The sequence below is a fragment of the Bombina bombina genome, chromosome 11 (assembly GCF_027579735.1).
Source record: "Bombina bombina isolate aBomBom1 chromosome 11, aBomBom1.pri, whole genome shotgun sequence".
Taxonomy (NCBI): Eukaryota; Metazoa; Chordata; class Amphibia; order Anura; family Bombinatoridae; genus Bombina; species Bombina bombina.
In genome coordinates, this window is record NC_069509.1 from 1,059,393 (window position 1) to 1,085,566 (window position 26,174).

The 26,174-nt window shown below is 43.2% G+C and overlaps 1 protein-coding gene across 1 annotated transcript in view; it reads right to left on the minus strand.

The window, feature by feature from the left end:
- Nucleotides 1-26,174, minus strand: part of LOC128641952 (carbonic anhydrase 4-like) — a 241,488-nt gene that overhangs the window by 187,410 nt on the left and 27,904 nt on the right. Inside the window, exon 3 of the mRNA XM_053694553.1 lies at nt 2,558-2,584. Coding sequence (XP_053550528.1) covers nt 2,558-2,584 — 27 coding nt within the window. The remainder of the gene's footprint in view (nt 1-2,557; nt 2,585-26,174) is intronic.

Genomic DNA, 26,174 nt, shown 5'->3' on the forward strand with positions numbered 1-26,174 from the left:
TGTGTGTGAGAGAGAGAGACAGGGTATTACAGTGTGTGTGTGTGAGAGAGAGACAGGGTATTACAGTGTGTGTGTGTGTGAGAGACAGGGTATGACAGTGTGTGTGTGTGTGTGTGTGAGACACAGGGTATTACAGTGTGTGTGTGTGTGAGACAGGGTATGACAGTGTGTGTGTGTGTGTGAGAGAGACAGGGTATTACAGTGTGTGTGTGTGTGTGTGTGAGAGAGAGACACAGGGCATTACAGTGTGTGTGTGTGTGTGTGAGAGACAGGGTATTACAGTGTGTGTGTGTGTGTGCGTGTGAGAGAGAGAGAGAGACAAGGTATTACAGTATGTGTGTGAGAGAGACAGGGTATTACAGTGTGTGTGTGAGAGAGACACGGTATTATTACAGTGTGTGTGTGTGTGTGAGACACAGGGTATTTCAGTGTGTGTGTGTGTGTGAGAGACAGGTTATTACAGTGTGTGTGAGAGAGACAGGGTATTATTACAGTGTGTGTGTGAGACACAGGGTATTACAGTGTGTGTGTGTGTGTGTGAGGGAGACAGGGTATTACAGTGTGTGTGTGTGTGTGAGAGAGAGACAGGGTATTACAGTGTGTGTGTGTGTGTGTGAGAGAGAGAGAGAGAGAGAGAGAGAGACAGGGTATTACAGTGTGTGTGTGTGTGTGTGTGAGAGACAGGGTATTACAGTGTGTGTGTATGCATGTGAGAGAGAGAGAGAGACAGGGTATTAGTGTGTGTGTGAGAGAGACAGGGTATTACATTGTGTGTGTGAGAGAGACAGGGTATTACATTGTGTGTGTGAGAGAGACAGGGTATTACAGTGTGTGTGTGAGAGACACACAGTATTATTACAGTGTGTGTGTGTGTGTGAGACACAGGGTATTTCAGTGTGTGTGTGTGTGTGTGTGTGTGTGTGTGAGAGAGACAGGGTATTACAGTGTGTGTGAGAGAGACAGGGTATTATTACAGTGTGTGTGTGTGAGAGAGAGAGAGAGAGAGAGAGAGAGAGACAGACAGGGTATTACAGTGTGTGTGAGAGAGACAGGGTATTATTACAGTGTGTGTGTGAGACACAGGGTATTACAGTGTGTGTGTGTGAGGGAGACAGGGTATTAGAGTGTGTGTGTGAGAGAGACAGGGTATTACAGTGTGTGTGAGAGATAGACAGGGTATTACAGTGTGTGTGTGAGAGAGACAGGGTATTACAGTGTGTGTGTGAGAGAGAGACAGGGTATTACAGTGTGTGTGAGAGAGAGACAGGGTATTACAGTGTGTGTGTGAGAGAGACAGGGTATTACAGTGTGTGTGAGAGAGACAGGGTATTACAGTGTGTGTGAGAGAGACAGGGTATTACAGTGTGTGTGTGAGAGAGACACGGTATTATTACAGTGTGTGTGTGTGTGTGTGACACAGGGTATTACAGTGTGCGTGTGTGTGTGAGAGAGAAACAGGGTATTACAGTGTGTGTGTGAGAGAGACACGGTATTATTACAGTGTGTGTGTGTGTGTGTGTGTGACACAGGGTATTACAGTGTGTGTGTGTGTGTGTGAAAGACACATAATATATTACAGTGTGTGAGACACAGGGTATTACAATGTGTTTGTTTGTGTGACTGGTCTATGCTCCAGCTGTGTCCTGACTAGCTGACTGACCTATACCTCAGCTGTGCCCTAATGACCTGACTGGCCTATACCTCAGCTGTGCCCTAATGACCTGACTGGCCTATACCTCAGCTGTGCCCTATCTAGCTGACTAGCCTATTCCCCAGCTATGCCTTAACTAGCTGACTGGCCTATACCCCTGCTGTGCCCTAATGAGCTGACTGGCCTATACTCCAGCTGTGCCCTGACTAGCTGACTGATTTTTACCCCAGCTGTGCCCTAATTAGATAACTGACCTATACCCCAGCTGTGCCCTAATAAGCTGACTGGCCTATACCTCAGCTGTGCCCTAACTAGCTGACTAGCCTATTCCCCAGCTGTGCCCTAACTAGCTGACTGGCCTATACCCCAGCTGTGCCCTGACTAGCTGACTGGCCTATACCCCAGCTGTGCCCTGACTAGCTGACTGGCCTATACCCCAGCTGTGCCCTTACTAGCTGACTGGCCTATACCCCAGCTGTGCCACTCCAGCTGTGCCCTGAGTAGCTGACTGCTCTATGCCCCAGCTGTGCTCTGAGTAGCTGACTGCTCTATGCCCCAGTTGTGCCCTGACTAGCTGACTGCTCTATGCCCCAGTTGTGCCCTGACTAGCTGACTGCTCTATGCCCCAGTTGTGCCCTGACTAGCTGACTGCTCTATGCCCCAGTTGTGCCCTAACTAGGTGACTGCTCTATGCCCCAGTTGTGCCCTAACTAGATGACTGCTCTATGCCTAGCTGTGTCCTTACAGGGTTTTATTTTCTATATAAACTATTCCCTAACCAGCCCTTCTGGTGCTACATTAAACACAGCCACTGATTTTCCCTTATTACAATTCTGCTTGATGGGTATAAATAAAAGTATGAATATCTGTCCTGTTATTTCTGCACTTTAAAAAAGGATCTCTTACCGCATGATTCTTCAGCGTAACACCAATCTGCAAGAACAAGAGTGAAAATGAGTTTAATGTGTTACACTAAAATGTATAACACCCACTTACATTTGTAATGGACTATAGTACACAGAGCCGATATAGGGTGAGAGGTCATGCAATAGGGCAGTAATAGGTACAAAGCAGATATAGGGTGAGGGGTGTTATGTAAAAGGTGAAATATCATTGGAAGCTATGTGCATAAATATCATGTTGATTAATTCATATATACAGTATATATATATATATATTTATAAATCTTTAAAATGAAAAGATTCCCAGAGGCAAAGTTCCGTAGAATAAAAAAGGCATTATTATTCCAAACGTTAAAACATTCCAGGAGGGTCTCAGTGAGTCTCTATAAAACACTACTGAGTACTGAATGTTACCATGTTTCGGCTAGAGTGCCATAATCATAACTAAAACAGAACAGTGTAGCCTATTTAAAAGCAATACATTCCTTCGGTAAACGCTTCCGTGTAGTGTATGGTTACACTCACCCGATGTGCCGCGTTGTCAACACGCTTCAGTGTTACCTCTTCAGCACTCCCAGCGGGAGCTATGGCAAGAATGAAAAGTTCCGGTTCAACAGGTGCAATCGGACGATGCAGGGAAATTTCACCTAATTCCCTCAGAAAATGATAAGATAGAAGAAGCCAGAGTCCTTGCACTCAAATGGATAGGTCTGGGTAGGTGCCAAATAAACGAACCAGCATCAAATAGCATAAAAACGCTCCTTTATTGAATAGCACATAAAAGGCATACACGCCAACACAGGGTACAAGTCAAACGCGTTTCGTAGTTCTCACTTCCTCAGTGACCTCTAGCCAAACCTGTAAACTTACCCTTAATAAAGGCAATAGCCACTCCCCTAATACAGGTATTAAAGGTAAGTCAGGTGAGGCAAAGAAAAGGAGGGCAATTTCAATTGATTTTAAACAATAAATCATGAATGAGCAAATATAAATACAGAATATACAGAGAGATATAACACAAAAATAGTAATGATAATAATAAATATGCCTAGAATTATATATAATTAAGGGTATACTCTGTGAGTCATTTGGCTTACTTAAATAAATTTGAATTTAAAGAGGACTTTTTCCATTTTAAATCACATATGAAGCCTTAAAAGCTCAACATATGTATAAATATCTAGTAGAGTTGCAAAAAATACCTATAAAGTAATAAAGCCTGATATTGACTAAGATTATTATATTACCAACACAGAATTATTGATTAACATATCATTATGGACCTATAACTTTTTGATAACCAAGATGAAACTTAGGTTTCAATAATAGATTCTCCACTATCACACTTTTTTACACTTTTTTACAGATTTAACAGGGCAATAGAATTATGGTTAGATTACTAGTCTCCAACCATAGTGTAAATTCAATCCACATAAAGTTTAATGTCCCAGTCCGAATTTAATCCTCTAGGGACCCTAGTATTCAGTTGGAAAATCCAATATACCTCTCTTTGGCTCAGGAGTTTTAATCTATTACCTCCTCTTATTGGTATTTAAAAGCAATACTAGAAACTGATTGGCCATTTGTGAACCAATACGAGTGTATCTAAACTGAGTACTTAAATGTTAACCCTTAGTATTCCTATATTGCCTGTGTCTGAACCTATGTTTTCATATATTTTATAGATACAGTCCCTTATATGCATTTGCAAAAATATAACATAATAAAAATTATGCGGAACATAGTATAACAATAAAACAATAGGTTAATAACAGTATAGAGCTAAATCTGATATACCATACACCTATCTACACATTCACACACCTACTTATCTATACACATTCACAGACCCATTTCAGCTGACACAGCCCTCTGCTACAGCTGAATTTTAAAGTATATTAACTCCCTTAACTTTTTTTTGCAGGCCAATCTAACACTAATATATCTCTCTCCCCCAGCTAAATTTTAAAGTATATTTGCAACAGTCTTTAAAGAACATTCACAGACCCACTTCAGCTGACACAGCCCTCTGCTACAGGTAGCCTTTGGAAGATAGTTATCTCATTATATTTCTTCCCTGTTATTACTAATGTGTGTGTTGTAATATGTATTGGCTATTCTTTTTATTCTTTATTTTAAATGCATATTGGAGCACATTGATGGACCATATATCTTGCTTGTTTAATGGTTTTATTTCCCTCAATGGATACCTCTCTTATCTCTGTAACTTGTGAACTTTCCCTGTGTTTTTTGCCTGTATGACCCCTAGCTCAAATGTCCATAGATACTCCCTCCCTTAACCCCTTAACGACCGAGGACGTGCAGGGTACGTCCTCAAAAAAAAGGCAGTTAATGCCTGAGAACGTACCCTGCACGTCCTCGGTTTGGAAAGCAGCTGGAAGCGATCCTGCTCGCTTCCAGCTGCTTTCCGGTTATTGCAGTGATGCCTCGATATGGAGGCATCCTGCAATAACTTTTTTAAGCCATCCGGTGCAGAGAGAGCCACTCTGTGGCCCTCTCTGCACCGGAGATCGGTGGTTCCCTGCGTTGGTGGGTGGGAGCCGGACCGGGAGGCGGGTGGCGGCCATCGATGGCCCTGGTTATGTGCAGGGGGGGCGGGATCGTGGGCGGGGATGAGCGGGGGCGCGCACGGACGCGCGCGCGTGCACGGGAGGGCGGGGGCGGGGGCGGGCGCGTGCACGGGGAGGGAGCGGGTGGGAACCGCTACACTACAAAAAATGTGTTAATAAAAAATGTTTAAATGCCTTAATATTTAAAAAAAAAAAAAGATCAGCAAGGTGGTGGGGGTTTGTCTGTGTGGGGGGGGAAGCTACACTACAGAAAAAAGCCAAATAAATATAAAAAAAGCACTTTTTTTTTGCAAACTGGGTACTGGCAGACAGCTGCCAGTACCCAAGATGGCCCCCAATGAGGCAGAGGGGATGGTCAGAGAGCGGTTTTGGGGGGGATCAGGGAGGTTTTTTTTTATTTTTTAAAAACCCTTTTATTTTAGTACTGGCAGACTTTCTGCCAGTACTTAAGATGGCGGGGATAATTGTGGGGTGGGGGAGGGAAGGGAGCTGTTTGGGAGGGATCAGGGGGTGGGATGTGTCAGGTGGGAGGCTGATCTCTACACTAAAGCTAAAATTAATCCTGCAAGCTCCCTACAAACTCCCTAATTAACCCCTTCACTACTAGCCAGAATACACGTGTGAGGCGCAGCAGGATTTAGCGGCCTTCTAATTACCAGAAAGCAACGCCAAAGTCATATATGTCTGCTATTTCTGAACAAAGGGGATCCCAGACAAGTATTTACAACCATTTGTGCCATAATTGCACAAGCTGTTTGTAAATTATTTCAGTGAGAAACCTAAAATTGTGAAAAATTTAACTTTTTTTTCAATTTGATCGCATTTGGCGGTGAAATGGTGGCATGAAATATACCAAAATGTGCCTAGATCAATACTTGGGGTTGTCTACTATACTACACTAAAGCTAAAATTAACCCTACAAGCTCCCTAAAAGCTCCCTAATTAACCCCTTAACTGCTGGGCATAATACACTTGTGGTGCGCAGTGGCATTTAGCGGCCTTCTAATTACCAAAAAGCAACGCCAAAGCCATATATGTCTGCTATTTCTGAACAAAGGGGATCCCAGAGAAGAATTTACAACCATTTATGCCATAATTGCACAAGTTGTTTGTAAATAATTTCAGTGAGAAACCAAAAGTTTGTGAAAAAATTTGTGAAAAAGTGAACGATTTTTTGTATTTGATCGCATTTGGCGGTGAAATGGTGGTATGAAATATACCAAAATTGTCCTAGATCAATACTTTGGGATGTCTACTAAAAAAAAATATATACATGTCAAGGGATATTCAGGGATTCCTGAAAGATATTAGTGTTCTAATGTAACTAGCGCTAATTTTGGAAAAAAGTGGTTTGGAAATAGCAAAGTGCTACTTGTATTTATGGCCCTATAACTTGCAAAAAAAGCAAAGAACATGTAAACATTGGGTATTTCTAAACTCAGGACAAAATTTTGAAACTATTTAGCATGGGTGTTTTTTGGTTGTTGTAGATATGTAACAGATTTTGGTGGTCAAAGTTAGAAAAAGTGTGTTTATTCATTTTTAATATGTGTGGGTACAGTAAATGAGTAAGAAGAAAATTACAGCTAAACACAAACACCGCAAAAATGTAAAAATAGCCTTGGTCCCAAACGGACAGAAAATGGAAAAGTGCTGTGGTCATTAAGGGGTTAAAGGGCCACTGTAAGTAAATATTTTCTATGCCTGTTACTAACTAACTACCCCAAATACGCTTTTCATCAATAGCATTTCATTAACATATCTCTAACGTATATCAGAAATCTTGTCTGCAAATTTAATTGTTTTCCAAACCCACTCCGTGGGTATCCTTTGCTCTGTACCAATCCGTTTACAATACCTAGGTTTCAAAATGGCGCTTTAAACACAAAGTTATTGGTTTAAGTATTTTGAACATGCAGTGCTGAAAATAGTGGGCAGGATAACGTGACATCATCGGCGAATAAAAGATATAACTTTTAGAACGTTATGAAACTTCGTTTTGGAGAAAATATAGGTCAGTAGTTTTTAATTAATGTTTATTAACTTTAATATGTTAGTTGTTTAGCTTAAAAATTATAACAGAAAGTAATCCTTTAACTTTTTTTGCAGGCCAATCTAACACTAGTATAGCTCTCTCCCCCAGCTGAATTTTAAAATATATTTGCAACAGTCTTTAAAGAACATTCACAGACCCACTTCAGCTGACACAGCCCTCTGCTACAGGTAGCCTTTGGAAGATAGTTATCTCATTATATTTCTTCCCTGTTATTACTAATGTGTGTGTTGTAATATGTATTGGCTATTCTTTTTATTCTTTATTTTAAATGCATATTGGAGCACATTGATGGACCATATATCTTGCTTGTTTAATGGTTTTATTTCCCTCAATGGATACCTCTCTTATCTCTGTAACTTGTGAACTTTCCCTGTGTTTTTTGCCTGTATGTCCCCTAGCTCAAATGTCCATAGATACCCCCTCCCTTAACTTTTTTGCAGGCCAATCTAACACTAATATATCTCTCTCCCCCAGCTGAATTTTAAAGTATATTTGCAACAGTCTTTATAGAACATTCACAGACCCACTTCAGCTGACACAGCCCTCTGCTACAGGTAGCCTTTGGAAGATTGTTACCCTCCCACCCTGCCCCTCATCCCACCCCCCAGTTTCATTCCCCCATTTATAGATAGTCTCCCACACAACTTTCATTCTCCTAAACTGACAGCTGCAAACACTGATCAGCACATCCTTCCATTCACCCTTTAGAATACATACCCTCTCTCCCTACAAATAGCTATATATCCCACATCGATAGTGTGTATATATATATATATATACACATATATATATATATATATATATATATATATATATTTCTTTTTTACATTGTACTATTTTTGTTTTATTTTCATCTACACACCTCATAGCACTAACATGTATCAAAATATGACCATACTCATATTCGTGACAACCCTTTTCTCACTCCAATTTTGTTCACTTCATTACAGCCATAAGCACCCACCTCAAACTGGAAAACAAATTATCATACACCATGGCCTGCTCTGTTGCTGTAACTTATCTGCTGAGTGCTGGTGGAGAGTTATAAAAAATAGCCCTCCTACCCCCACCTCACAAAATTATAAAGTTTGCCATTCACTATATAGCCAAACAAAAACTATGTCCAAATTCCTATTCCTTATGTTACTTGCCCTTGCAAATGATGTAGAGTCTAACCCTGGTCCCCCAGAAAATTCCATTCCTAGCCTTCCAACTAAAAAAGGCCTCTCCTTTGTGCACTGTAATATCCACAGCTTACTACCAAAAATCGATGCACTGCAAGCATGGTGTTTACAATACAAGCCAAAAATCATTGTGATCTCTGAATCATGGCTAACTGCAAAAATACCTGACTCTGCCATTGCAATACATGGGTATTCATGCCATAGAATTGACAGAGCAAAGAGAGGAGGTGGCATTTTAATTTATGTTGACAATTCCACAAAATTCACCCCCATACAAAAATCTAGCTCTCCTACCACCTTTGATTTCCTTTCTGGCACAATTGAGATCCTGTGCAGTAAATCAATCATTGTTGCAGGAATCTACCGCCCACCTAGCTCCCCTGTGCATTCCATTTCGGACATAGCACAGCTCCTTTGTGAATCCATAGCTCAAAACCCAAAAAGTGAAATTTAGTTTTTTGGAGATTTTAACATTGATTGGCTGAATCCAAAGAATAACAGTTGTCGCTCGCTGTTTAAATCTTTGCAGCTAAAGCATTTAATCTCCTCCCCAACTCACATAAACATCAAAAGCCATAATCATACCCTGCTCGACTGGATTCTCTCCACTTCTACCGACAGAATCCAGGAGACAGGTGTTCTCCCTAACAATTTCAGTGACCACTGCTTAGTGTACTGCGTGCGCAAAATAAAGGCTACTAAATCCTCTCCCAAGGTTAAAATCACCAGGCCCTTCAAAAAATTTAATATTCAATCATTTCTAAATGACATCAAGAACCTCCCCTGGCACAGATTAAACCTAATCCCAGATCTAGACTCTGCAGTTGAATTCTTTCAGTCTGAACTCCTACAAGTTTGGAATTTACATGCCCCGCTGCGTAAGGTGAGAGTAAAAGGAGCACACTTGAATTGGATCACAGCTGACCTCATTCAAATGTACCAGTTTCGGGATTCATTGTGGTCAAAGTTCAAGCATAAGGGCTCTATGAATGATCACTGTGTATATAGACAATGGCGAAATATATGTACTAAACAAACAAAATTGGCTAAGGCACAATATTTCTGTGAAAATCTGAACAATAACATATCAAACCCTAGAAAGTTTTGGAAACTCATAAAATCCACCAATCCACTCCCAACCCTCCACTGTCAATGTGGATAACCAAAACCTGCAACTCCCCTTAGAAGTAGCAAATGCCTTTAACAATTATTTTGTTGGATGCTCCACCACCCTGATTGACAAACTAATAAATGGCACTCATCCTGAAGCTACAAATGTGGATGAGGCCCCACTAAAACAGCAAAGACCCAATATAGAGAAGTTCAATTTTAGACCTGTACCCATCAATGTCGTTAAGAAACACCTTAATAATCTAAAAATGAAAAACCAGTCTGGACCTGATCAAATCCCAGTAATGCTGTTGAAGGTCAGTGCGCCGGCAATTGCTAAGCCTGTCACAACCCTAATTAACGAATTCTTGGTGTCTGGAAAAATACCCAAACTCCGGAAAACTGCAAGAGTAGTGCCTATTCATAAAAGTGGGGAGTTAACCTTGGTTTCTAACTATCGCCCTATATCATTGCTCCCAGTATTGTCAAAAATCTTAGAAAAATGCGTCCATACGCAAATATGCGAGTATTACCAACTTTCTAACTATCTGACCCCTGATCAATCAGGTTTTCGACCAAATCACTCCACTACAACTGCCCTCCTAAAAGTTTTCAACGACATCCAAACTGGCATGGAACAAGGATACCTAACTGGAGCTATTTTCCTTGATTTTGCTAAGGCTTTTGACACAGTGGACCACGACATACTACTGCTCAAACTAAAAAACTCTGGTATTGCTGATCGCCCGTTAACCTGGTTTAAATCATATGTATCGGATCGATCACAATATGTCTCTGTTTCTAACAGTGACTCCCTCCCTCTCCCAGTCACGTGTGGTGTTCCCCCAAGGTACCATTCTCTGCCCCCTACTATTCACATTATTTATAAATGATTTGCCTAATGTCTACAAATCCTCAACTGTACACATGTACTCAGACGACACGATAATCTATGCAAACAAATCTGATCTGCCGCAGCTTGAAGCAGTGCTCCAAGACCAGTTCACAGAGGTAGAAAAGTGGATCTCAAAAAACAAACTCTTCCTAAACACTGACAAAACTGTCACAATGATCTTTGGAACTGGGCCTAAATTACACAAATTACAAAATTCCCATCTACGCATCAAAACAAAATCCAATTGCACGCTTACCACAGTCCACTCTTTCAAATACTTGGGTATGTTCTTAGACCCTAATCTATCTTTTGGCCTCCACATAGAAAAACTTGCATATAAACTTTATCCAAAATTAGGTGCCCTGTAAAGAAACAAATCTTGCCTCAGCCCTACAGTAAAGGAAAAGATTTTACAGCAAATGCTGATGCCTATCATGGATTATGGGGACATAGTGTACGCACCTGCACCGCAAACTCACCTTAATAAACGTAATACATTGTATAAATCGTTCTGCCGCTTTGTACTACAATGTAACTACACGACCCACCATTGTGACATGCTAAAAGATCTAAACTGGCTGACGCTGGAATCCAGACGCACCCTCCATCTTTCCTGCCTTGTGTTTAAGTGCCTTTCTGGGAAGCTCCCACCCTACCTGAGCAGAATGCTCTCCCTGGCTACTCCCACCTCCTATAACCTCCGATCCAATAACAGCACATTATTTAGCTTGCCTCAATACAAAAAGAAAGCAGCTCGATCCTCCTTTTCCTACAGAGCGCCACAGTTATGGAATGACCTCCCGCATACTTCAAACCTTCCCCAAGCCTAATATCCTTTAAGAGATCCCTCTCTACATATCTCAAAACAGAATGCTCCTGTCATGGTTGATTATATATTTCTTACCTGTTCTATGTAAAATTTTTGCATCTATTGTGTATTATTATTGTTTTTGAATTTTATTGTACCCTATTGTACCAATGCAATGTTTTGTGGACCCAGGACATACTTGAAAACGAGAGAAATCTCAATGTATCCTTCCTGGTAAAATATTTTATAAATAAAATAAATAAATAAATCTATTATAGGATGATAGGTGAGATGAACAAGAGGACTTGAAAGTTACCCCACGTCATATTGTAAAAGTATGATACCTAACCGTGAAAATAGTCACTTCAAACACATGTATGTATACCATACCCAATCATGTAAAATGTATATAAGTGACAAGACAGATTAATCTCGCACATAACATATATAATATACATACATCGTTTAAATATAGATAAGTGTATACAGAAAATGACATGAATTATAAGAAAATAATATCTATCAGCCCTGAGTGATATGTATATGACTCTCATAATACCTATTTCCAATAATTAATGAGATCATACTCAGAGTTGGGTCCCCTGGGAACTTTGGTCTGTAATTTGAACACCCAGAACATTTTTCGCTTTCCCAGTGCTTTATTTCTGTCTCCACCTCTTGGGGGGGTCTGTACCTGTTCTATGGCTTGACACCTAAATGTATCATTATTCTTATGATGTACATTTTTGAAGTGTTTGACTAAAGGAGTAGTAGTCTCTCCTATTTTAATGGTTGACAGATGGTTACGTATTCATGTATTCACGTCATTGGTCGTGAGTCCAATGTACTGCAGGTGACATTCAGATCAGACAATCTGGAAAATGACATAGGAGGATGTACAGGAGGTGATTTGGAATTCTTCTCCAGTGACTTCTGAACGAAAAGTATCAGAAAAAATACAAAATTCACATGGTCTGCACCTCGTCTTGCCACACCTGTACATCCCCCTATGTCTCAACCAGGACCCAGGATTTTCCTTGGTAATTGATGGAAGTTCCGATGGTGATAAATAGTTACCAATGGTCTTACTACATCTATAGGAGCACGGCAAGCCCCTATCAACACTATCCACCAGATTGTCGTCTGCTGCAAGTAACCGAAAATGTTTATTAACAATTTTGCAGATCTGTTTGTACTGGTCACTATAATCCGTGACAAAGGTAACCTTTCCCTGGACATGCTCTTGTTGTAATATGACCGATTTAGAGTTTCCTAGTAGTGAGGTTCTATCTATTTTATCCACCTGTGACTGTGCCCTGTTGATCACATGTCTATAGTAACCTCTTTCCTGTAGTCTTTCCCTCATTCCTTTACATTGCTTAACATAAGCTGTTTTCTCTGTACAATTTCTTTTGACTCGTATGAGTTGTCCCTTTGCTACTGCAAAGGAAACATGCTGCGGATGGCAGCTTTTAGCATGTAGGAGGGTATTTTTTAGTAATTGGCTTCCAATAGAGATCCAAAAAAGAAGAACACAGAGGCGCCCAATGGCCTAATAACACAAAACCAAGGTAGAGATAGGATTGTAAGAAATATACTCACAAACAAACTGCACCTTAGGGTGCAGGGATGCAGACTGGAACCTCACAGTTGCCCAGCAAACTGAATAAACGCAGCCGGATATCCAGGAGTGATTCCTCGCCTGTGGGATCCACAGTGTTCCAAGAGGAAGGGATATAGAGCCAACATAGCCCAGCACAATTTTGTACAAAAAGGCTAATTCAACCAGATCGAGTATGATCGGGTTGATTGACACCTCCCTGCTGGCGGCCTATTGGCCGCAAATCTGCAGGGGGTGGAGTTACACCAGCAGCTCTTGTGAGCTGCTGGTGCAATGCTGAATACGGAGAGCGTATTGCTCTATGCATTCAGCGGGGTCTTGCGGACCTGATCCACACTGTCGGATCAGGTCCGCAAGACCTTTGATAAATAGGCCTCTATATCCCTTTCTCTAGGAACACTGTGGATCCCACAGGTGAGGAATGACTCCTGGATATCCGTCTGCGTTTATTCCGTTTGCTGGGCAACTGTGAGGTTCCAGTCTGCTTCCCTGCACCCTAAGGTGCAGTTTGTTTGTGAGTATATTTCTTACAATCCTATCTCTACCTTGGTTTTGTGGTATTAGGCCATTGGGCGCCTCTGTGTTCTTCTATTTTAGACCAATCATTTTCATCAGGATACTGACCCTCCTATGACAGAGAGCTGACCTGTGCACTCCTTTGGAGCTACTTCCATTGATTGGACTTTATTGGTTGTATGGATTTTTATTTTTTTCAGCTAAAGGATTAATCCCTTTACCTGATTTCTTATGTTACATTTATGTTGATTGTCTTATATTGTTGATATGATGTATCTTTCTATAATTATTGTAATATTACTACTAAGAGCGCCCCCTGGAGGATTGGTGTGCTAATACACACTATATCTATATCTTGTCCTATAGAGATCCACACTGATATGGCCATTTACATTGCCAGTACTATACAAAAGAACCCCACACTTCCCTAAATAGCTATTCGTGGGTCACTGTCCATAGATAAAGGAACGACCAAATTTCAACAGGGAACAAACATATATAAGTCCCGCAAATGTGATACACAACACAATACCCAATCAGCTGTATCAGCTCATGCTCCTTAGTGAGTGGTTATGGTGACATTATAGTAGTGGAAAACACATCCCATAGTGTCTGACAAAGAATGCGGTAGTGGACCCAAAGACGAGCAGCCTGTGCTCTAACAGTAAAAACTGTGCCCACTTACCGCTCTTCAGTTAGACTGCTCAGTTCCCCGGATCCCCAGCTTCCAAAAGGCTATCTCTGCCGCACTCGACGGTGTTGCATGCGCCAAGGGGTGTGTCCGTCACATGGTTGTTGTGTACCCAATCACAGGTCCGGAAAAACAATGTCCTAAACTGCTGCAAACTCCGATTGCTGGGGAAGTGTGTGCGAGCTCCCTTTACCTCGGGGTGCCTGGGCAATGTGTGGCTTCAAAATGAAAAGATTCCCAGAGGCAAAGTTCCATAGAATAAAAAAGGCTTTATTATTCCAAACGTTAAAACATTCCAGGAGGGTCTCAGTGAGTCTCAGTAAAACATCACAAGAGTACTGAATGTTACTAGACATGTGCATGGCGAAAAAAATTCGGTTCGGTTCGGATCGATTCGGATTTTTTCTAATTTCGGTTCGGAGCGATTCGAATTCGGAAAAATTTGAATCAATTCGGTTCGGATTTTTTTCGGATTCATTCGGATTCGAATAAATTCGGTTCGGATTTGTTTCGGATTCATTCGGGTTCAAATAAATTCAGCTGGATTTGGTTCGGAAATTCGGAATTTCGGTAAGTGTTAGGTGGGATTAGACTAGTATTACGTACTGTACATTAGGTGTAACCCATAGCAGAGTGATATAGCCTAATATACTGTACAATACTAGTGTAATCCATGGCCATCCGAATCTACCGAATAAATCTGAAGTTATTCGGATTTATTCGGTAGATTCGGCACTATTTTAATTCGGAGATTCGGAACCGAATTGCACATGTCTAAATATTACCATGTTTCGGCTAGAGTGCCGTAATCATAACTAAAACAGAACATTTGTGTAGCCTATTTAAAAGCAATACTAGAAACTGATTGGCCATTTGTGAACCAATACGAGCGTGTCTAAACTGAGTACTTAAACCCTTAGTATTCCTATATTGCCTGTGTCTGAACCTATGTTTTCATATATTTTCCACTACTATAATGTCACCATGACAACTCGCTAAGGAGCATGAGCTGATACAGCTGATTGGGTATTGTGTTGTGTATCACATTTGCGGGACTTATATATGTTTGTTCCCTGTTGAAATTTGGTTGTTCCTTTATCTATGGACAGTGACCCACGAATAGCTATTTAGCAAAGTGTGGGGTTCTTTTGTATAGTATTTAGACACTATCAATTAGCTTATAGCTTGTGCATTGTGACAGACCCCTCTGTCAGTACTGGAAGGGTTAACTTTGTTCAGTTTTGAGAAACTATTTTCTGAAGACAGGTTTCCTGGCATCAGCTATTGTTTACTGTAATTAAGTTTAGGTGATAAGCGTTCACCTTGTTTAATCACCTCCAGAGATCAGACTGCCAGGTGCCAAGAAGGACTCCATTGTTTCCTTGTGTTTAATTGTTTATTTGGTTAAGTAATGTAATTCTATTGTATCCTGTAAAAGGGCGTCTTCCCTCTATCTAATGTACTATACTCTTCCAATCCCCCATCTGGTCTCCTAGGGAGTGTCAACCAGGTGGGAGACTTGCATAAATACTGGGCATATAGCCCTCAATAAAACACATTCTGTTTTACCCTCAAGATGGAGCTTGGTCTCGTGTTTGGGGGGGAATTAACTGGGTTCGTGTGTTGCTGATCCCGTATTCAGGGCATCTTTCATCAGGTATTAACCCTTGATATACGGGTTATACCATAACAATTGGTGGCAAGCGACGGGATGGTCCTCATCGCCCAGAAGAGCAACTACACATCCGGACCTAATGGGAATACCGTATGAAAGGCTGAAAAAGAGCCACCCTTAAAGACCTGCTAGAACAACGGGGCCAACAAGCCAGTTACCTCAGGAAGAGGGAGATTATTACAATACTGACCGAGATGGACGGAGTACCAGGGACCGAAGGAACCAATGAGCCCAGCATATCAGACAGAACCCCCGAAGAAGCAAGCTTTGACCTGGTGGTTAAAATAAGACTGGCACATTATGGCCCCAACCCGTCTGCAGAAATTATCTACCAGGTCATAGCAGCTGTGGAGGCCAACCTACTTCGCCAAAGCGGCGCTGCAGCAGCCCAAGTCAAAAGTACATTTTGCAGCATTTAAAAACTTCCTGGAAACAGAAGGAGAGATTGATGGGTACCTTGCGGATTTTGAGAGGCAATGTGCCCTACACAAGGTACCCGCAGAGGACTGGGTCACAATATTATCTGGAAAATTATCCGGCCGGGCCAGCGAGGCTTTTCGGGCCATTCCAGATGAGGAAGTCGGGGATTATAATGCGGTAAAAGAGGCTCTGCTCTCCAGTAGTGATGTCGCGAACATAAAATTTTCCGTTCGCGAACACGAACTTCCGCAAATGTTTGCGAACGGGCGAACCGCCATAGACTTCAATAGGCAGGCGAATTTTAAAACCCACAGGGACTCTTTCTGGCCACAATAGTGATGGAAAAGTTGTTTCAAGGGGACTAACACTAACACCTGCACTGTGGCATGCTGGAGGGGGATCCATGGCAAAACTCCCATGGAAAATGACATAGTTAATGCAGAGTCTGGTTTTAATCCATAAAGGGCATAAATCACCTAACATTATAAAATATGAGGAAAAAAACACACTTTTTCTAACTTTGACCCCCAAAATCTGTTACACATCTACAACCACCAAAAAACAACCATGCTAAATAGTTTCTAAATTTTGTCCTGAGTTTAGAAATACCCAATGTTTACATGTTCTTTGCTTTTTTTTGCAAGTTATAGGGAAATAAATACAAGAAGCACTTTGCTATTTCAAAACCACTTTTTTTTCAAAATGAGCGCTAGTTACATTGGAACCCTGATATCTGTCAGGAATCCCTGAATATCCCTTGACATGTATATATTTTTTTTTAGAAGACATCCCAAAGTATTGATCTAGGCCCATTTTGGTATATTTCATGCCACCATTTCACCGCCAAATGCGATCAAATTTAAAAAAAACTTAAATTTTTTCACAATTTTAGGTTTCTCACTGAAATTATTTACAAACAGCTTGTGCAATTATGGCACAAATGGTTGTAAATGCTTCTCTGGGATCCCCTTTGTTCAGAAATAGCAGACATATATGACTTTGGCGTTGCTTACTGGATATTAAAAGGCCGCTAAATGCTGCTGCGCATCACACGTGTATTATGGCTAGCAGTGAAGGGGTTAATTAGGTAGTTTGTAGGGAGCTTGCAGGGTTAATTTTAACTTTAGTGTAGAGATCAGCCTCCCACCTGACACATCAGACCCCCTGATCCCTCCCAAACAGCTACCTTCCCTCCCCCACCCCACAATTGTCCCCGCCATCTTAAGTACTGGCAGAAAGTCTGCCAGCACTAAAATAAAAGGTTTTTAATTTTTTTATTTTTTTTAGCATATTTACATATGCTGTGGTGTAGCATCCCCCCTTAGCCCCCAACCTCCCTGATCCCCCCCAAAACAGCTCTCTAACCCTCCCCATCTGCCTTATTGGCGGCCATCTTGGGTACTGGCAGCTGTCTGCTATTATTTCACAGTCAAAAAAGTGTTGTTTTTTTAAAATGTATACTACTGTTACACCAGATATGAGTGGTGGCACTGGGCAAGTGGGCACAGTATACGCTGTGAGCCTGACACACACGCTGGCAGGCAGGCAACTGCAATTAGATTACACAGGAAAAAAAAAAAGCAGACTGATGTTCTAGCCCTAAAAAGGGCTTTTTGGGGTGCTGTCCTTACAGCAGAGATCAGATGAGTCCTTCAGGACTGTAGTGGACACTGAATACACTAGCCTAGCTATCGATTTCCCTATTAAATCAGCAGCAGCTACACTGTCCCTCCTCTCACTAAGAATACAGCTTCCGAATGAATCTAAAATGGATGCTGTCTAGGAGGTGGGAGGGTCTGGGAGGGAAGGTCTGCCGCTGATTGGCTGGAATGTGTCTGCTGACTGTGAGGTACAGGGTCAAAGTTTACTCAGTGATGACGAATATGGGGTGGACCGAACATCGCATATGTTCGCCCGCCGCGGCGAACGCGAACAAGCTATGTTCGCTGGGAACTATTCGCCGGCGAACTATTCGCGACATCACTACTCTCCAGGTATGCGATTACACCTGAGACATACAGGAGACGGTTCAGAGACACTGTTAAACTAGCTGGAGATTCCTACGTCGAGTGGGCATGTAAGGTTCACCACACAGCAGCTCACTGGATGGCGGGGTGCCAAGCCGTATCTGGGGAAGAGGTGCTGCAGCTATTCCTGTTGGAACATTGCTTTGACAAGTTATCAGCAGGAGTTAGACAGTGGGTTCGGGACCGTAAACCCTCCACCCTGCATGAAGCTGCTCGTCTGGCAGATGAGTATACGGATGCCCGCAAACTGGACACTGCTACCACTAAGATCCCTGCCAGAGTGGAGTACAGACCCACAGTCACCCCAGCAGCTACCAGTTACCAACCCCCGGCGCACCGCTCTACCACACAGCCTTCAGTCATCAACTATCCTCAGACAGCCTGGTTCAACTCACGGGACTACTTACAGCCTATTCGGTGCTTTGGATGTAAGCGACTAGGGCACAAAAGACCAGAGTGTCCCCTAAACACAGCGAACCAAGCACAGTCCTGAAGGAGACCCGCCGGCCGAAACCCACGTAACCCTAAGCTTGCTGCCCACTGCATAGAGGAGGAAGAATGCTGGGGCATCCAACATGAAGCAGACCCCATGCAAGCTGCCCATCGGGATAACCGGCAACAGCACCGGAAACTGGTTAAAGTGAATGGGAAGGAGGTCAGTGGTCTACGGGATACTGGTGCTACCATGACCTTGCTCCAAAAGAACTTGGTGTCTAAGAACCAGCACACCAGAGACACTGTGGCTGTGAGGGTAGCAGGGGGTGCTGTGTTCCGCCTACCTGTTGCCCGGGTACATTTGGATTGGGGAGTGGGCTCTAGACATGTGAATGTGGGGATCATGAAGGACTTACCAGCTGATGTTCTCCTTGGAAATGACTTGGCCCCCCTTGTTTCTGCCTACGCTCCCATGGGTCCCGCCAATGTTAACCCTGTGACTACCCGTGCCCAGATCCGTGCCACAGAGACTGACCCACCTGCTGCTGAGCCCCAGGACTCTGAGCTCAGTAAATCTCTATTCGCCATTGATACGTGGAAGTCCCGTTACAATGCGCTGATGAAGGAGAAGAGTCAAGTAGAGGATGAAATGGTCACGTTAAACAATCACGTAACAGTGCTAGCGGGAGAGAAGAGGAGCGCAGAGGAAAAAGCGCGTTTAAAACAGGAATCTCTGCTAGACAAGCTGCACCGACAGACCGCAGAAAACACCAGCTTGAGAGTGGAACATGAAACATTAAAGACAAATTAGCGACACTGGAGGAGAAGCTGACGCTGGCTCATAGTGAGGTGCAGCAACTCAAGGGCACCCTATGTCAGTATGAAGGGCTTGTGGATACCTATAAAGAGCAGGTACAAAAAACTTGTAAAGAAGCCGATGAGATTTGTCTCCAACTGGAAAGAAGTGTCTCTGAAAACAAAAACTTGAGGGACTGTTTAGCCCTGGTCTGGGCACTGAAGAAGTTGAACCCTTATTTATACGGACAGGAATTCTCTCTCATAACGGGAATGCAGATGGATTGTCCCAGCAAACTGACATTCCTACCACCTCCTAGTCCGGTCATCCCCAAGTTGACCCACCAAAGGGTCAAGCCGGGTCTGCCGGAGTGTCCCACCAGGAGGGAGCCGTGTGACAGACCCGGGCATATAGCCCTCAATAAAAACATTCTGTTTTACCCTCAAGATGGAGCTTGGTCTCGTGTTTGGGGGGGAATTAACTGGGTTCGTGTGTTGCTGATCCAGGGCATCTTTCATCAGGTATTAACCCTTGATATCTGGGTTATACCATAACATGCATACACCCCCCTTTTTTCTTTATATTTATATATATATATATATAAATATATATATATATATATATATATATATATATATATATATGAACAGTTATAGGGTGAGGGGTTATGTAATAGGGTAGTAAGAGGTACAGGGCAGTTATAGGGTGAGGGGTTATGTAATTGGGCAGTGATAGGTACAGGCAGATATAGGGTGAGGGGTCATGTAACAGCGCAGCAATAGGTACAGGCAGTTATAGGGTGAGGAGTCATGTAATAGGGCAGTGATAGGTACAGACAGTTATAGGTTGAGGGGTCATGTGATAGGGCAGTTATAGGGTGAGGGGTCATGTAATAGGGCAGTAATAGGTACAGAGAGTTATAGGGTGAGGAGTCATGTAATAGGGCAGTGATAGTTACAGACAGTTATAGGGTGAGCAGTCATGTAATAGGGCAGTGATATGTACAGGGCAGTTACAGGGTGAGGGGTTATGTAATAGGGCAGTGATAGATATGGGGCAGTTATAGGGTGAGGGGTCATGTAACAGGGCAGAGATAGGTACAGGCAGTTATAGGGTGAGGGGTCATGTAACAGCGCAGCAATAGGTACAGGCAGTTATAGGGTGAGGAGTCATGTAATAGGGCAGTGATAGGTACAGACAGTTATAGGGTGAGGGGTCATGTAATAGGGCAGTGATAAGTACAGACAGTTATAGGGCGAGGGGTCATGTAATAGGGCAGTTATAGGGTGAGGGGTCATGTAATAGGGCAGTAATAGGTACAGACAGTTATAGGGCGAGGGGTCATGTAATAGGGCAGTTATAGGGTGAGAGTTCATGTAATAGGGCAGTAATAGGTACAGACAGTTATAGGGTGAGGAGTCATGTAATAGGGCAGTGATAGTTACAGACGGTTATAGGGCGAGCAGTCATGTAATAGGGCAGTGATATGTACAGGGCAGTTACACGGTGAGGGGTTATGTAATAGGGCAGTGATAGATATGGGGCAGTTATAGGGTGAGGGGTCATGTAATAGGGCAGTGATAAGTACAGGCAGTTATAGGGTGAAGGGTCATGTAATAGGGCAGTGATAGGTAAAGGGCAGTTATAGGGTGAGGGGTAACGTAATAGGTACAGACAGTTATAGGGTGAGGGGTCATGTAATAGGGCAGTAATAGGTACAGGGCAGTTATAAGGTGAGGGGTCATGTAATAGGGCAGTGATAGGTACAGACAGTTATAGGGTGAGGGGTCATGTAACAGGGCAGTGATAGGTACAGACAGTTATAGGGTGAGGGGTCATGTAATAGGGCAGTGATAGGTACAGGGCAGTTATAAGGTGAGGGGTCATGTAATAAAGCATTTATAGGGTGAGGGGTTATGTTATAGGATAGTAATAGGTACAGGACAGTTATAGGGTGAGGGGTCATGTAACAGGGCAGCGATAGGTACAGGCAGTTATAGAGTGAGGGGTTATGTAATAGTGCGGTGATAGGTACAGGCAGTTATAGGGTGAGGGGTCATGTAACAGGACAGCGATAGGTACAGGACAGTTATAGGGTGAGGGGTTATGTAATAGTGCGGTGATAGGTACAGGCAGTTATAGGGTGAGGGTTCATGTAATAGGGCAGTGATAGGTACAGGCAGTTAAAGGGTGAGGGGTCATGTAATAGGGCAGTGATAGGTACAGGGTAGTTATAGGGTGAGGGGCCATGTAATAGGGCAGTGATAGGTAGAGGCAATTATAGGGTGAGGGGTTATGTAATAGTGCAGTGATAGGTACAGGCAGTTATAAGGTGAGGGGTCATGTAATAGGACAGTGATAGGTACAGGGTAGTTATAGGGTGAGGGGCCATGTAATAGGGCAGTGATAGGTACAGGCAGTTAAAAGGTGAGGGGCCATGTAATAGGGCAGTGATAGGTACAGGCAGTTAAAGGGTGAGGGGTCATGTAATAGGGCAGTGATAGGTACAGACAGTTATAGGATAAGGGGTCATGTAATAAGGCAGTTATAGGTACAGGCAGTTATTGGGTGAGGGGTTATGTAATAGGGCAGTGATAGGGTGAGGGGTTATGTAAGAGGGCAGTAATAGGTACAGGCAGTTATAGGATGAGGGATCATGTAATAGGGCAGCAATAGGTACAGGCAGTTATAGGATGAGGGATCATGTAATAGGGCAGTGATAGGTACAGGCAGTTATAGGGTGAGGGGTCATGTAATAGGACAGTGATAGGTACAGGCAGTTATAGGATGAGGGATCATGTAATAGGGCAGTCATAGGTACAGGCAATTATAGGGTGAGGGGTCATGTAATAGGGCAGTGATAGGTACAGACAGTTATAGGGTGAGGGGTCATGTAATAGGACAGTGATAGGTACAGGCAGTTATAGGGTGAGGGGTCATGTAATAGGGCAGTGATAGGTACAGGCAGTTATAGGGTGAGGGGTCATGTAATAGGGCAGTGATAGGTACAGGCAGTTATAGGATGAGGGATCATGTAATAGGGCAGTGATAGGTACAGGCAGTTATAGGATGAGGGATCCTGTAATAGGGCAGTGATAGGTACAGGCAGTTATAGGGTGAGGGGTCATGTAATAGGGCAGTGATAGGTACAGGCAGTTATAGGGTGAGGGGTCATGTAATAGGGCAGTGATAGGTACAGGCAATTATAGGGTGAGGGGTCATGTAATAGGACAGTGATAGGTACAGGCAGTTATAGGGTGAGGGGTCATGTAATAGGACAGTGATAGGTACAGGCAGTTATTGGGTGAGGGGTCATGTAATAGGGCAGTGATAGGTACAGGCAATTATAGGGTGAGGGGTTATGTAATAGTGCAGTGATAGGTACAGGCAGTTATAAGGTGAGGGGTCATGTAATAGGACAGTGATAGGTGCAAGCAGTTATAGGGTGAGGGGTTATGTAATAGTGCAGTGATAGGTACAGGGCAGTTGTAGGGTGAGAGGTTATGTAATAGGGCAGTGATAGGTACAGACAGTTATAGGGTGAAGGGTCATGTAATAGGTCAGTGATAGGTACAGGCAGTTATAGGGTGAAGAATTATGTAATAGTGCAATGATAGGTACAGGGCAGTTGTAGGGTGAGAGGTTATGTAATAGTGCAATGATAGGTACAGGGCAGTTGTAGGGTGAGAGGTTATGTAATAGGGCAGTGATAGGTACAGACAGTTATAGGGTGAGGGGTCATGTAATAGGGCAGTGATAAGTACAGACAGTTATAGGGCGAGGGGTCATGTAATAGGGCAGTTATAGGGTGAGGGGTCATGTAATAGGGCAGTGATAAGTACAGACAGTTTTTGGGGCGAGGGGTCATGTAATAGGGCAGTTATAGGGTGAGGGGTCATGTAATAGGGCAGTAATAGGTACAGACAGTTATAGGGTGAGGAGTCATGTAATAGGGCAGTGATAGTTACAGACGGTTATAGGGCGAGCAGTCATGTAATAGGGCAGTGATATGTACAGGGCAGTTACAGGGTGAGGGGTTATGTAATAGGGCAGTGATAGATATGGGGCAGTTATAGGGTGAGGGGTCATGTAATAGGGCAGTGATAAGTACAGGCAGTTATAGGGTGAAGGGTCATGTAATAGGGCAGTGATAGGTAAAGGGCAGTTATAGGGTGAGGGGTCACGTAATAGGTACAGACAGTTATAGGGTGAGGGGTCATGTAATAGGGCAGTGATAGGTACAGGGCAGTTATAAGGTGAGGGGTCATGTAATAGGGCAGTGATAGGTATAGACAGTTATAGGGTGAGGGGTCATGTAACAGGGCAGTGATAGGTACAGACAGTTATAGGGTGAGGGGTCATGTAATAGGGCAGTGATAGGTACAGACAGTTATAGGGTGAGGGGTCATGTAATAAGGCAGTGATAGGTATAGACAGTTATAGGGTGAGGGGTCATGTAATAGGGCAGTGATAGGTACAGACAGTTATAGGGTGAGGGGTCATGTAATAGGGCAGTGATAGGTATAGACAGTTATAGGGTGAGGGGTCATGTAACAGGGCAGTGATAGGTACAGACAGTTATAGGGTGAGGGGTCATGTAATAGGGCAGTGATAGGTATAGACAGTTATAGGGTGAGGGGTCATGTAACAGGGCAGTGATAGGTACAGACAGTTATAGGGTGAGGGGTCATGTAATAGGGCAGTGATAGGTACAGGGCAGTTATAAGGTGAGGGGTCATGTAATAAAGCAGTTATAGGGTGAGGGGTTATGTTATAGGATAGTAATAGGTACAGGACAGTTATAGGGTGAGGGGTCATGTAACAGGGCAGCGATAGGTACAGGCAGTTATAGGGTGAGGGGTTATGTAATAGTGCGGTGATAGGTACAGGCAGTTATAGGGTGAGGGGTCATGTAACAGGGCAGCGATAGGTACAGACAGTTAAAGGGTGAGGGGTCATGTAATAGGGCAGTGATAGGTACAGGGTAGTTATAGGGTGAGGGGCCATGTAATAGGGCAGTGATAGGTACAGGCAGTTAAAAGGTGAGGGGCCATGTAATAGGGCAGTGATAGGTACAGGCAGTTAAAGGGTGAGGGGTCAAGTAATAGGGCAGTGATAGGTACAGGGCAGTTATAGGGTGAGGGGTCATGTAATAGGGCAGTGATAGGTACAGACAGTTATAGGATAAGGGGTCATGTAATAAGGCAGTTATAGGTACAGGCAGTTATTGGGTGAGGGGTTATGTAATATGGCAGTGATAGGTACAGACAGTTATAGGGTGAGGGGTCATGTAATAGGGCAGTGATAGGGTGAGGGGTTATGTAAGAGGACAGTAATAGGTACAGGCAGTTATAGGATGAGGGATCATGTAATAGGGCAGTGATAGGTACAGGCAGTTATAGGATGAGGGATCATGTAATAGGGCAGTGATAGGTACAGGCAGTTATAGGGTGAGGGGTCATGTAATAGGACAGTGATAGGTACAGGCAGTTATAGGGTGAGGGGTCATGTAATAGGGCAGTTATAGGGTGAGGGGTCATGTAATAGGGCAGTGATAGGTACAGGCAGTTATAGGGTGAGGGGTCATGTAATAGGGCAGTTATAGGGTGAGGGGTCATGTAATAGGGCAGTGATAGGTACAGGCAGTTATAGGGTGAGGGGTCATGTAATAGGGCAGTGATAGGTACAGGCAGTTATAGGGTGAGGGGTCATGTAATAGGGCAGTGATAGGTACAGGCAGTTATAGGGTGAGGGGTCATGTAATAGGGCAGTGATAGGTACAGGCAATTATAGGGTGAGGGGTCATGTAATAGGACAGTGATAGGTACAGGCAGTTATAGGGTGAGGGGTCATGTAATAGGACAGTGATAGGTACAGGCAGTTATTGGGTGAGGGGTCATGTAATAGGGCAGTGATAGGTACAGGCAATTATAGGGTGAGGGGTTATGTAATAGTGCAGTGATAGGTACAGGCAGTTATAAGGTGAGGGGTCATGTAATAGGACAGTGATAGGTGCAGGCAGTTATAGGGTGAGGGGTTATGTAATAGGGCAATGATAGGTACAGACAGTTATAGGGTGAGGGGTCATGTAATAGGGCAGTGATAGGTACAGGGCAGTTATAAGGTGAGGGGTCATGTAATAAAGCAGTTATAGGGTGAGGGGTTATGTTATAGGATAGTAATAGGTACAGGACAGTTATAGGGTGAGGGGTCATGTAACAGGGCAGCGATAGGTACAGGCAGTTATAGGGTGAGGGGTTATGTAATAGTGCGGTGATAGGTACAGGCAGTTATAGGGTGAGGGGTCATGTAACAGGGCAGCGATAGGTACAGACAGTTAAAGGGTGAGGGGTCATGTAATAGGGCAGTGATAGGTACAGGGTAGTTATAGGGTGAGGGGCCATGTAATAGGGCAGTGATAGGTACAGGCAGTTAAAAGGTGAGGGGCCATGTAATAGGGCAGTGATAGGTACAGGCAGTTAAAGGGTGAGGGGTCAAGTAATAGGGCAGTGATAGGTACAGGGCAGTTATAGGGTGAGGGGTCATGTAATAGGGCAGTGATAGGTACAGACAGTTATAGGATAAGGGGTCATGTAATAAGGCAGTTATAGGTACAGGCAGTTATTGGGTGAGGGGTTATGTAATATGGCAGTGATAGGTACAGACAGTTATAGGGTGAGGGGTCATGTAATAGGGCAGTGATAGGGTGAGGGGTTATGTAAGAGGACAGTAATAGGTACAGGCAGTTATAGGATGAGGGATCATGTAATAGGGCAGTGATAGGTACAGGCAGTTA